Here is a 12,987-nt window from a genome sequence, read left to right on the forward strand (position 1 = left end):
GAGATTGTTGAGTTCAATAATTTGTCCATGCTTGGTAGAGCGATCGAATCGTGATGTTTGAATTGCTGTGCGTTTTAAAAGACTTGAGTTGCACAATTACTACTAGCTATAGCTTTTGGTAAAGCGATAAGCACTCAATCCTATAAAAAGACTAATAATTATCATCCTCGAAGCGTGTTTTAACAATTCTTTTCTCTCCAACCCCTCGAACCTTTTTCTTTTTCTGTCAAACTCGAAATTATAGTATTCACGTTACAAGACTACGTATTACTAGTCTTGCAAGAAAATTTATCCAAAAACAAAATATGAAATTATATCATTGTCATAAATTAATGGACTAATCAAATCATACCATATCAGGAAGATCATAATTGAAACTTTTCATGAATGACATATGCACATGTGACACTATACTCCAAATATTTTATTCATGCATATTTAATAAATCATAACTCATATTATTTATCTGAGTTTTTTTTCCAGCTAGACTTGGTATGACCCAATTAGATTAAGTTTCAATAAAATAATTTTAATATAATTAATTCATGATTAATTAAAATAATTTCTTAATCTTATTCTACTCCACTAAAAGAACAAGATTGTATTGTCAATATAATTTAAATTACTAAAATATATAAAATCAATAATTACAGAGACATGCCGGAATTTCACACTGATGCCCTAAACCCGCGTAATTTGGTGAAGCACCCAAGACATCAAACAAGGGCCCTGACTCGTGTACATTCCAATTTTGAAACGGATGGAAACTTACAGCACGTGTTGAAAGATGCCTGGATAACAACTTTGATCTATCTTTCGACGAAAAACGAGTAAAATCTCTCCCCCTCTAGCCCTAACCGAGGTACATTGGACCATTTAAGATTGTCGGTCGTCTAGAGACGCTAGATTACAGAGTGGTGTTACCTCCAAATCTGGATGGAGTGCAAGTCAAGGATCTGATATAAAGCCCAACACCAAAGCATGATAGTATAATCTAAAGCCCAAGATTACTTCAGTCCACAAAGTCTCAGTCAATATAATTAGAAAGATCTAGATGATAGATTTAACAGCTCATGAATTTGTTAAGTCGTTATAACCTCTCAACAGCTTCTACCACTTGTAAATAGTTCATTGGTTGTAGGGATATATAAACATGACTGATTGTAATTATCTTATTAGGAATGAAATGAAGTTCTTCGTTATTTCCTCAAACTTATCGTTCTTTTAGTTTACTAACTTGGTATCAGAGCTACCATAACGGCAGCCACATCTCCAAATATTTCCATCTTCAGTCCAACATCTTCACCAGCGACAACTTTCCAATTATCAACCAAGCAAACCAAATAAATTCTGTAAAGTTGAGTGATGATAATTTTCTTCTGTGGAATCTCCAGATTCTTGCTGGTATCGTGGGTTAGGACTAGATATTTTCATACTCAATGATCCTCCCGTTCCTCAAAAGGTTGTAATCGATGAACATGGCACCGAGATGGTAAATCCAGCTTTTATTTCTTGTTGTCGACAAGATCAATTGTTGTTCTCGTTTCTCCTTGCTTCCATGACAGAAAGTGTTCAAAGCCAAATTATCGGTTGTTTAACCTCGGTGCAGCTGTGGACGAGAGTATCATGTCTATTTGCGACAAGATCGAGGGATAAAGTCGTACAGTATAAACTTCAGCTTCAAACTCTGAAAAAGGGGAATCTCAGCATGAAGGATTATCTGGAGAAAATGAAAAACTTCATGGATATTCTGGCAGACTGTGGACATCCCATCTCTGAGGAAGATCAAGTTCTATATGTCAGTGGAATCGGACTTGAATACGACTTAGTTGTAGTTCATGTTACATCTCGAGCTGAATTCCTCACAATTTATTATGTTGGAGCTCTTTTAATGGCTCATGAAGGCAGGATAGAATCATACTCCTCTAACACCGAGAGCACAGCTCCTTCAGTGAATGCAACTACCTTCCCTTTACAAAAGAAATTTGAGTTTCCTCCTCAAACTCCTACATTCTTTCATCGAGGTAGGGGTCGAGGGAGAAACTCTCGAGGTCGTGGTCGAGGGTGGAGCTACTCCTCTAGCCGACCAGTATGTCAAATATGTGGCATCACTGGGCATGTTGCCGAAAAGTGTCATTATCGATTTGAAAAAGAGTTTGTGCCTCTTTACGGGCAGAATGGAGGGTATAATTTTGGGTCTCCTCATAATCAATTCAGTGGTTATCACTCTACTGTGCAAAATCAGACTCGAGCACAGATTAAATACCATGTTGCAGCCTTAGCATCCACAACACCAGGCTCATCTGCCGAAGACTGGTGGTATCCCGATTCAGGAGCTTCACATCATGTTACAAATGATCTGGTAAGATTCACATGGGAAATGGAGAAGGTTTGTTCATCTCTCATATTGGACATTCCAATTTCTTATCCTCTTCATCACGTTCCTTTCTATTAAAAAATTTGTTACGAGTCCCACACATAACCAAGAATCTCTTGAGTGTCAGTAAGTTTGCACATGACAATAGAGTCTTTTTTGAGTTTCATCCTACTATCTGTTTTGTGAAGGATCTAGCAACCAATGTGGTTCTTCTAAAAGGTACTTTGCATGAAGGATTATACAAATTTAGCTTAGAAAAGCCTGCATCCGTCTTTGGCCCTCCAGCAACTTGTCTTCACCTTAGTCCTACTTCAATAAATTTTTCAAAAGGTTCGAGTACTATCAGCCAGCCCTCAATTCCCATCATATGGTCTTCTGGTCTTTTAAATAACTGGCACCTTAGACTAGGACACCCTAGTATGCCTGTTGTTAAGTAAATATCGATGCATTGTAATGTTTCTATTCCAAAGAATGAATGATCAATTTTGTTCAGCTTGTCCATTGGGTAAAAGTCATCAACTACCATTCTCCCCGCCGAAAACAACATTTTTTGAACCTCTTGAATTAATTTATTCAGATCTATGGGGACCATCTTATGAGCTCTCTCGTAATGGGTTTTGGTATTATGTCAGCTTTGTTGACGCATATAGTAGATACACTTGGATTTATTTCCTCAAACTCAAATCAAAAGTCAGCCGAGTGTTTCCTTTATTCAAATCTCAAGTTGAAACTCTATTTAACAAGAAAATTAGAACTTTACAGACAAATTCTGGGAGAGATTTTAAAGCCTTGTCATCCTTTCTTCAAAATCATGGTATAAGTCATCGATTCTCATGCCCTTACACATCCAAACAAAATGGTGTGGTTGAACGTAAACATAACCATATTGTAGAAATGGGGCTTACGCTTTTATCTCATGCATCTATTCCCTTGCACTTTTGGGCTGATACATTTTCCATTGCCGTTCATCTCATTAATATACTACCTATAGATGCGTTTTCTGGGGAAAAACCTCTTACTCGACTATTTAACAAAGCTCGAAATTATTCTCATCTAAAAATTTTTGGATACTTGTGTTTCCCTTGTTTACGGCCTTATAATCATCATAAACTTGAGTTTAGGTCTACTCCTTGCACCTTCATAGGTTATATCACTCAACACAAAGGATATATATGCATGAGTTCCAATGTTCGGATATATGTCTCACGTCATGTCACCTTCGATGAGTCCTCATTTCCATTTGCTTCCTCCTTTAAAATCCATTCAAAGTTATCTGTTGAGAAGTGTCCTTCTTCATCCCTTTATTTCTGCCTAAAGTTTCTTCCTCACAGTCCTCTAATTCATTTTCACAGTCCTCTAATTCCTTTTTAAGTCCCTCTGTTCCTACCTCTGTGTCTAGTCCATTATCAAATTCTGGTACTTCTTCTAACTCAAATCCATCTTCTGTTGTTTCTCCTTTACATTCTTCTGTTCCTTTTGAAGAGAACATATCTCTCTCCTCTCCTGTGAATACTCATCATGTGGTTACAAGGGCTAAAGCAGTTGTTTTCAAGCCAAAGGTTTTTGGTGCTTCTTTGTCTTCTTCATGTGAACCTCAGACTGTAAAAGAAGCCCAACAGCATCCGTAATGGATCAAGGCTATGAGTTCTGAATACAATGCTCTCATTCAAAACAAAACTTGGCCTTGGTTACAGCCCCAGCCAACACTCCAATCATTGGGTGTAAATGGGTGTTTAAACTCAAGACGAAACCTGATGGCTCTATTGCTCGCCACAAAGCCAGACTTGTAGCGAAAGGCTACTCACAAACACCAAGCTTAGACTACACTGAAACATTTAGCCCAGTTGCTAACCCACAACTATTCGCATTGTGTTAACTCTTGCCGTTTCTCGTGGTTGAAATACAAGCAACTAGATGTGAATAATGCTTTCTTAAATGGCTCTCTTATTGAGGTGATGTTCATGCAGCAACCACCTGGATTTGAAGTTCAAAATGATGGTACTCCTCTTGTGTGCAGGTTACACAAGGCTCTTTACAGGCGTAAACAAGCTCCCCGCGCCTGGTTCGATAAATTGCGAACTGCTCTTCAGTTTATGGGGTTTATCACATCGCGCGCTGATTCATCTTTGTTCATTAAAATTACGTCTACATTTGTTATTTATATTCTTGTCTACGTTGATGGCATTGTCATAACAGGAAGTGATCAAGCTCAAATACAACATATTATTCATGATTTGGACGCTCAATTTTCTCTCAAAGATCTTGGAGATCTGTCATATTTTATGGGCATTGAAGTACAAAGGGATTCTAGTTGTTCACTTGTTCATTGTTTTTGTCTCAGTCTAAATACGTGCAAGATCTCCTATTGAAAACTAAGATGCATCAAGCTAATCCTTTGCCAACACCTATGTCCACGGGAGTTAAACTCTCTGTCAAGGATGTGGGATCCTTTTGAAGAAGTGACTCTATACCGAAGTACTGTTGGATCATTACAATATTTAACCATCACTCGACCAGACATTGCTTACAGTGTGAATAAAGTCTGCAAATTTATGCACTCTCCTCTTCTCACTCATTGGAAAGCTGTAAAAAGAATTCTTCGATACATCAAAGGCACATTACATCTTGGTATTATTCTGAGTTCTTCTTCTTGTCTGTCGCTCTATGGATATTGCGATGTGGACTGGGGGAATGACCCCGATGATCGACGTTCAATCTCGGGTTTCTGTTGGTTTCTAGGTAATTCGCCAATAGCTTGGAGCTCAAAGAAACAACATATTGTTTCTCGATCCAGTACTGAAGCTGAATATCGAAGTTTGGCTAATGTGGCCTCTTAATTATTGTGATTCAATCCTTGTTAAAAGAACTTCAAGTGCAGCAGCTTAGAGTTCCTGTTTTATGGTGTGATAACATGAGTACTAAGCTAGTTCTTCACTCTAGAACTAAACATCTTGAGTTAGATCTTCATTTTGTTCGAGAGAAAGTGTTGTCGAAGCAGCTTAATGTTCAATATGTTCCTTCGTTTGATCAAGTCGCAGATGCTCTTACCAAACCGTTGTCTGCTCATGTGTTTACTCGATTTTGTGACAAGCTTAGTGTTGTTCTTCGACCTCCACTCAGCTTGATGCGGCAAGCCAAGGATCTGATATAAAGCCCAACACCAAAGCATGATAGTATAATCTAAAGCCCAAGATTTCTTCAGTCCACAAAGTCTCAGCCCATATAATTAAAAAGATATAGAGGATAGATTTAACAGACCATGAATTTGTTAAGTTGTATAACCTCTCAACAGCTTCTACCACTTGTAAATAGTTCATTGGTTGTAGGGATCTATAAAATGACTGATTGTAATTATCTTATTAGGAATGAAATGAAGTTCTTCGTTATTTCCTCAAACTTACTGTTCTTTTAGTTTCCTAACTGTGCAAAAAGTTTTCCATATGTCAATGCTCATGAAATAAATTATAAATCTGTCTTAAGTGATGAAATTTTAACCATTACAGATAACGTCAAATCTATCATGCAATATAAAATAGTGTAGATTGATGCTCGACAAGAGATTAAGTTAAGGGACAAAACAATTTAGATGGCCAAAGTAGTGGTTGAATCATTCGGATAAATAGGATACTTAGGAGACTGGAACCAAAATACACAAACAGTCACCAAAAACTATTAGGTAAGTCGAATTTCAATGACAAAATTGTTTTAAGGGGATATGGTTTAATGCCCAAAAAATGGTTTATGAATGCCACTAGCATAATATTTGATCTTATGTGTTATTTAATTCATTCCATAAATTTTATTTTTTTAGTTTAAGTTAAAATGCAAAAATTCACTAACAAATTTTTAAAGGAAAATTCTTTGAAATTTAGGTGAAGCGGGCTGGAGACGAAAACCGTGGAATGGTAAAAGTTAAATTATGCCTTTTAATTGAGAAATTTAAATAGGATTTACGGGGCAATTTATGAATTTTTTCAAAAGATAGTTGTTTAAAGTATTAATTTCATATGGTTGAATGTCTTTTTAAAATGCGTGCAAATTTTTTTAAGATATGTATAATCGTTGTATAAAATGATAAATTTGTTGAGTCTTTAAACTCATTAAGTTTTATTGGTGCAGATAAAGATGAGTAAAGAAGGGGTGGATGTTTTAAGAGTCATAACTAGTATCACCATGTAGTTACCTGAGCGTGTTGTCTATTTTTACAAAATATTCATACATCAAATTTAATGCGCAAAAAGATTATATGAACATGATATTTGATATCACCTCAAAAACACAATCATATATATATATAACTCTTGAATATGTTGGGCAAAGTGCTACATGACGAGAGTCACCTTTTGAACCTATAGGAGACACCTCTAGATTCTCAGCATTGGTGGATCGATGGGTCAAGCATCGACGAGGACGTCGTGTTCTGAAATATGGGTGATTGTGATACTTTTTGTCCCACATGTTAAAAATTAAATATTTAAAATAAGTTTTAATGTGCTACAATGAATTTTTATAGCAACTTGAGTTAATCATTTTCATAAAACGGTGACGGATACGAAGTAGTTGCTATAGAGACCCATTATCCAGTCACGTAGGCGCAGACCCGAGCTCGGGACATGATAAATCAATAACTATGTGTATGTTCCAAAGTATCATAACTCATCTTAAGAAAATAACTGCCAACCGCATTCCACCATGCTCCATATAGCTTTTTTCAAAATAAATTTTTACCTTAAATAAAAAAGTAAATAAATATTAATTAATTGATCGTGAAACCTTAAATATTTTGATCATAAGACTCATAAATATTTAATTGTGAAATATTTGATTTTAAGATATCTGATATTTGAGAAGATGAATATTTACATTTTTGATTGAGAAATATCTTTTAACTACTTTGATTGCCATAAACTGGTATTGTGATCATGTCTACCTCCCAAATGTACAGAAGTTGTCTCCTAATTTCAAGAAAATAAAAATTTGAAAAAAAAAAAAGAAGCAATCGAGATTCCAGAAAAAAAAATCTCGCTAGGAGTTGCGATGAATTGTGACCGTGTTCGTAAAATGATATCTGTGTAGGAGGCCCTTGAAACAGTTCTTAGTGTTGCTAAAAGGATGCCTCATGTGACGTTACCCATCCATGAGTCGTTGGCCAAAATCTTAGCACGGGACGTCACGCCTGGCGATCCCTTTCCTCCTTACCGGGCTTCTATCAAGGACAGTTTCTGTCTATATGGTTTTTTTCCTGATACCCCGTGGATGGGCCCCAAGCCCAAATGAAAGACAAGCCCATCAAGGGCTCAGGTATTCTCCTATAAATACCAGGTTTGAGCGTATGATTATTCAATTCAATATTGTTTTCAGCAGCACCCTTAGCTGCTCCCCCCATATAACCTCAGTCACTGACTTGAGCGTCGGAGGGGCTACGCCAGGACACCCTCCTGGCCCCCTCTTAACGGTCTTTTTCTTGATTTCAGGCTCAGGGTCATCTTAAAGCCCACGTCTGAACTAGTGACGCTCGTTGGGATCGGACCCTAGATTTCCCGTGAGTATCACTTGGCGCCGTCTGTGGGAAATTTGAGTTGAGACGTAGATATGGTAGGTAAGAGAGGGAGTAGAAGAGCTACCTCAGCATCATCACGTCCTCGGAGGGGACCTGAACCATCTCGTGCTGAGACAATACAGGAACAATTGCATCTTGAGACGAGACAGGAGCAACCTCGTCAAGAGACAAGAACCGAGCAGCCCTTTCACGAGACAAGGGTCGAGCAACCCCGTCCCAATGAGAATGTGGGGAACTTGACCCTAGAACATTTGGGTCAATTTATCACCCAGACAGTGGATGAGGCCATGAAGAGGAATCAAGAGTCTATGTTTGCAGAAGATCAGGCCGCTCGCCAGGAGCGAGAGGAGAATATGGAGGGAAGTCAGAGTAGGGTGGAGGAGACGCGATCCCGCCCAAGTGAGGAGAATCTGGAGATGGAAGAGATGTGGAGGGAGATACGGACGCTGAGGCAGCAATTGGGAAACAGAGCTGCAGCCCCCAAGAAAGGAAGTCATTTTTCCCTCGCCATTTTGAAAGAGGGACTTCCTCCAAATTTCCGACAGTCAAACGTTGGAGAATATGATGGACATACAGACCCCGAAGAACACTTGGGGAGATTTGAGAATGCGGCTCTGTTGCACCAGTATTCAGATGAGGTCAGGTGCAGGGTTTTTCTGGGCACGTTGGTGAGGTCAGCCCAGCAATGGTTTAACACTTTGCAGCCCAGCTCTATACGTTCTTTTGAGGACTTCTCAGCTGCCTTCTTGCACCGATTTGCTAGCAGCAAGAAATACCAAAAAAACTATTTGAGCCTGTTTGTGGTGAAACAACAAGAAGCTGAAACTTTGCGAGAGTTTGTTCAGCGTTTCAACAACGTAGCATTGGAGATACCAGCGGCCACTCCTGACATCATGATAAGTGCCTTTACCCAGGGACTTAGAGGAGGAGAATTTTTCAAATCGCTTGTCAAGAAACCTCCGTCGAGCTATGATGATTTGTTAGTTCGGGCGGAAAAATATGTAAATCTAGAGGATGCCCAGCGGCACAAGAGGATGGAGCAGCGGCCCGGGGGAGGAAGAGTTGAGGGAGTAGAGAGAGGAGGAAGGAAGAGGGGTGCTGGTGAAAGGGAGGAGGATAGAACTAGAGGTAGAGGACGGTTCTCATCTCATGTTCATCTGGATAGAAGTCATGACAAGGTGATGGAGGTGGGAGAGTCCGAGGGGAGGGGGGAGAAGTCGCAAAGGATTGAGAGCAGGGCTAGATTGCCTTCGCGGGACAGACGAGAAGGATCCGCATCCGGGAGTCGACCGAGGTCTCGCCTGTCCCCTAGACGTGGTCAAGGTCCTCCATGGGTACATCAGAGGATCGAGGAGTCAAGGAGAGAAAGTCGAGGCCAGGATGTCCCTCGAGAGCACGCAGAACCGAGGAGAAGAATGAACGAGGATAACCACCCTACGAGAGGAATGATTCATATGATCTCGGGGGGTGCTTGTAGTATCCCGATGCCTAATTTGAGTTAATTATTGGATTAATTATATTTCGGTGAGATCGGAAGGACCGAACCGGGTTCGGATCGTCCGAATAGGGTTCGGATCGTCCGAAGAGGGTTCGGATCGTCCGAAGACAGGTGGCTGGACACGTGGAAGACATGCAGAGTTCGGATCGTCCGATCAGGGTTCGGATCGTCCGAAGACAGGTGTCTGGACACGTGGAAGACATGCAGGATTCGGATCGTCCGATAAGGGTTCGGAAGGTCCGAAGGGTACAGGGTTCGGATCGTCCGAAGTGGATCGGATCGTCCGAAGAGGATCGGATCGTCCGATCGTTGTCTATAAATAGAGGCGCGAGGCTTCACTTTTTACTCGCCAATTCCGAGTGTTCCAGAGCGTTTTAGTCGTTTCTGATGGGTTTCTAGCCTTTTCCCGAGGTTTAGGCACTAGCGGGGAGCTACTGGTTTTGTAGCGGAGCTGTGCTCTAGTTGGGAGCTAGCGGCATCAGTGGGCTGACTACGGACGCAGGCTTGATTCTAGGGCTGATTTCTAGGATCTACTGGTTTGAGGTCTCAGATTGGACGGTTCAGGAGGGAGTGGACAGGGAGCTGGCAGAGGTTGACTTGTAGTTATTGGTATTTGTTCTTGGAATTTAGTTCAATTTGGTTGTTTAAGTATTTGTACTTACAGATTCGATTGGGTTGTATTACTGTTTTTCCGCTGTTTTACCTGATTCAGTTTTAATGTTAATTTTGCATGCTTAAGTTCTGATTAGTAGGTGATTCTGGAACGGGTCACTACAGTGCTACTGATGGAGACTCTGGGCGAGCTGGGAAAGCACGTGGCAGAAGGTTGGAGAACTTTGAGATATATAGGGGTGCAGACTTACCACAAGACACTGTCATCAGTTTTGGGCCGGAAGAACTTCGAGGCATCATGGCTCCTCATAACGATGCCTTGGTGGTGACGGCCACAATTGCCAATTGTGATGTGGCAAAGATATTTGTTGATAATGGAAGCTCCGTGAACGTCTTGTTCAAGAGCACGTTGGATCAAATGAAGGTGGAAGGATTTGAGTTTGAGCCGGTCTCCACCCCGTTGTATGGGATTGCAGGACACGCCATCCCACCTTTGGGTCAGATTGTGCTTCCCCTATCCTTGGGAACTGATCCTCGGCGGGCAACAAAAATGATAGCGTTCACCGTGGTGGATACCCTTTCAGAGTATAATGGAATTCTGGGGCGACCAGCTCTAAAGGATTTCAAAGCTGTAGCGTCCACATATCATCAAAAGTTGAAGTTTCCTGTAGGGAAGGAGGTTGGAGCCTTATGCGGGGACCAGATGGTCGCGCGTCGGTGTTATGAGGGGATAGTGAAAGAAGAGGGGAAGAAAGCGAGTGTGGAGCTTAACATGATTAGGAAAGGAAGAAATGAGTAACTTTGTCCTGGGGAGGTACAAGAGGAGCAAATATGAAAGTTGGAGAATGCGCTGGGCCAGGGTCTAAAGAGGCTCAGGAACGCTTGCCGCCTTAGAGAATATTAATCTTGACTTGAATTTTGATGTATTTCGTTTATGAATTTGTCTTATTTATCCGTTGGAATTCAATAAAATCAGGTTCCTCTTTTCAGTTCATGAATGTTGTTGTATTACGAGAGGGAAGGAGAAAAAATTTATTTTCCTACTAAGGCATCGCCTGGTAGAGGAGCAGAGGGCAGGAGAGAAATTTTATTTTCCTACTAAGGCATCGCCTGGTAGAGGAGAAGAGTGAAGGATAAAAATTTTATTTTCCTGCTAAGGCCCGGCTTAGCAGAGGAGTTAGAGGGTGGAGGTGTTGAATTTCTATTTTCTTGCTAAGGTATCACCTAGCAGAGGAGTTAGAGGGTGGAGGTGTTGAAATTTTATTTTCCTGCTAAGGTATCACCTAGCAGAGGAGTTAGAGGGTCGAGGTGTTGAATTGCTATTTTCCTGCTAAGGCCCGGCTTAGCAGAGGAGTTAGAGGGTGGAGGTGTTGAATTTCTATTTTCCTGCTAAGGTATCACCTAGCAGAGGATTAGCGAGTGGAGGTGTTGAATTTCTATTTTCCTGCTAAGGCCCGGCTTAGCAGAGGAGTTAGAGGGTGGAGGTATTGAATTCCTCTTTTCCTGCTATGGCGTCACCTAGCAGAGGAGTTAGAGGGTGGAGATGTTGATTTTTTATTTTCCTGCTAAGGCCCGGTTTAGCAGAGGAGTTAGAGGATGAAGGTGTTGATTTTATCTTCTTGCTAAGACATCGCCTAGCAGAAGGGTTAGAGGGTGGGCGCGTTGAATTTTATTTACCTGCTAAGGCATCGCCTAGCAAAGGAGTTAGAGGGTGGGCGCGTTGAATTTATTTTCCTGCTAAGGCATCGCCTAGCAGAGGAGTTAGAGGGTGGGCGCGTTGAATTTTATTTTCCTGCTAAGGCCCGGCTTGGCAGAGGAGTTAGAGGGTGGGCGCGTTGAATTTTATCTTCCTGCTATGGCGTCACCTAGCAGAGGTGTTAGATGGTGGAGATGTTGAGTTTTATCTTCCTGCTATGACGTCACCTAGCAGAGGTGTTAGAGGGTGGAGATGTTGAGTTTTTATTTTCCTGCTAAGACCCGGCTTAGCAGAAGAGTTAGAGGGTGGAGGTGAAGAATTAAATTTTCCTGCTAAGGCATCGCCTAGCAGAGTAGCAGAGTTTGGGAGGAAAAATATTTTTTTGGTTAGTCGATAACAAAAGTTGTTGGGGGAGCAGAGTTTACGGGGATCGACCTACCCGGTCAGGTCGTGGGGGTGTGGGGGCAACGCCCCCATAATTTTTTCAGAAATTACACAACCATTCGCAAGGGAATATATCAAATTTCTCAACTTATTGGGCGAGCGTGTGGCGCTCGGGCGCACGGCGAGCAGACGCTAGGCGGGCGAGGGCGAGCTGGAGCGGCGGGCGAGAGCGGCAGGCGAGGGGCGAGCTGGAGCGGCGGGCGAGGGCGAGCTGGTGCTCGGGCGAGCCGGCGCTCGGGCGAGCCGGAGCGTCGGGCGAGGGCGAGAGCGGCAGAGCGGCAGGCGAGGGGCGAGCCGGTGCTCGGGCGAGCGAGAGCGTCGGGCGAGGGCGAGAGCGGCAGGCGAGGGGCGAGCTGGGGCTCGGGCGAGGGCGAGAGCGGCAGGCGAGGGGCGAGCTGGTGCTCGGGCTAGCCGGCGCTCGGGCGAGCGAGAGCGTCGGGCGAGGGCGAGAGCGGCAGGCGAGGGGCGAGCGGGTGCTCGGGCGAGCGGGGGTGGCGGGCGAGCGGCGGGGCGCGGGCGAGCTGGCGTGGCGAAGGCGATGGGGCAAGCTGGGCGAGCGTGTGGCGCTCGGGCGCGCGGCGAGCAGACGCTCGGCGGGCGAGGGCGAGGCGCGCAAGGGCGGACGCACGCTGTCGGGGCTGGCATGCAGGCGGCGAGGCCTGTGCTTGAGCGAGGTGATGGTGAGGTGATGATGAAGCGGTGCTAGGATTACGATTTGATTTGTTTCCAAATTTTTGGGGACTGACGAACGGCTGGAAGATAATGCAAAACTCGCACCCGGTAACCCGAGGACAGCACAA

At 42.7% G+C, this 12,987-nt stretch overlaps 1 protein-coding gene across 1 annotated transcript; it reads left to right on the forward strand.

Moving 5' to 3' along the window:
- Nucleotides 1–7,969: 7,969 nt before the first annotated feature.
- On the forward strand, nucleotides 7,970–10,846 carry LOC140830250 (uncharacterized). The gene is made up of 2 exons (XM_073193532.1): nucleotides 7,970–9,231; nucleotides 10,213–10,846. Exons 1-2 carry the CDS (start codon nucleotides 7,970–7,972, stop codon nucleotides 10,844–10,846), a joined length of 1,896 nt encoding a protein of 631 aa, XP_073049633.1.
- The last annotated feature ends 2,141 nt before the right edge of the window (nucleotides 10,847–12,987 follow it).

Source organism: Primulina eburnea, chromosome 4 (genome assembly GCF_022965805.1).
Source record: "Primulina eburnea isolate SZY01 chromosome 4, ASM2296580v1, whole genome shotgun sequence".
Taxonomy (NCBI): Eukaryota; Viridiplantae; Streptophyta; class Magnoliopsida; order Lamiales; family Gesneriaceae; genus Primulina; species Primulina eburnea.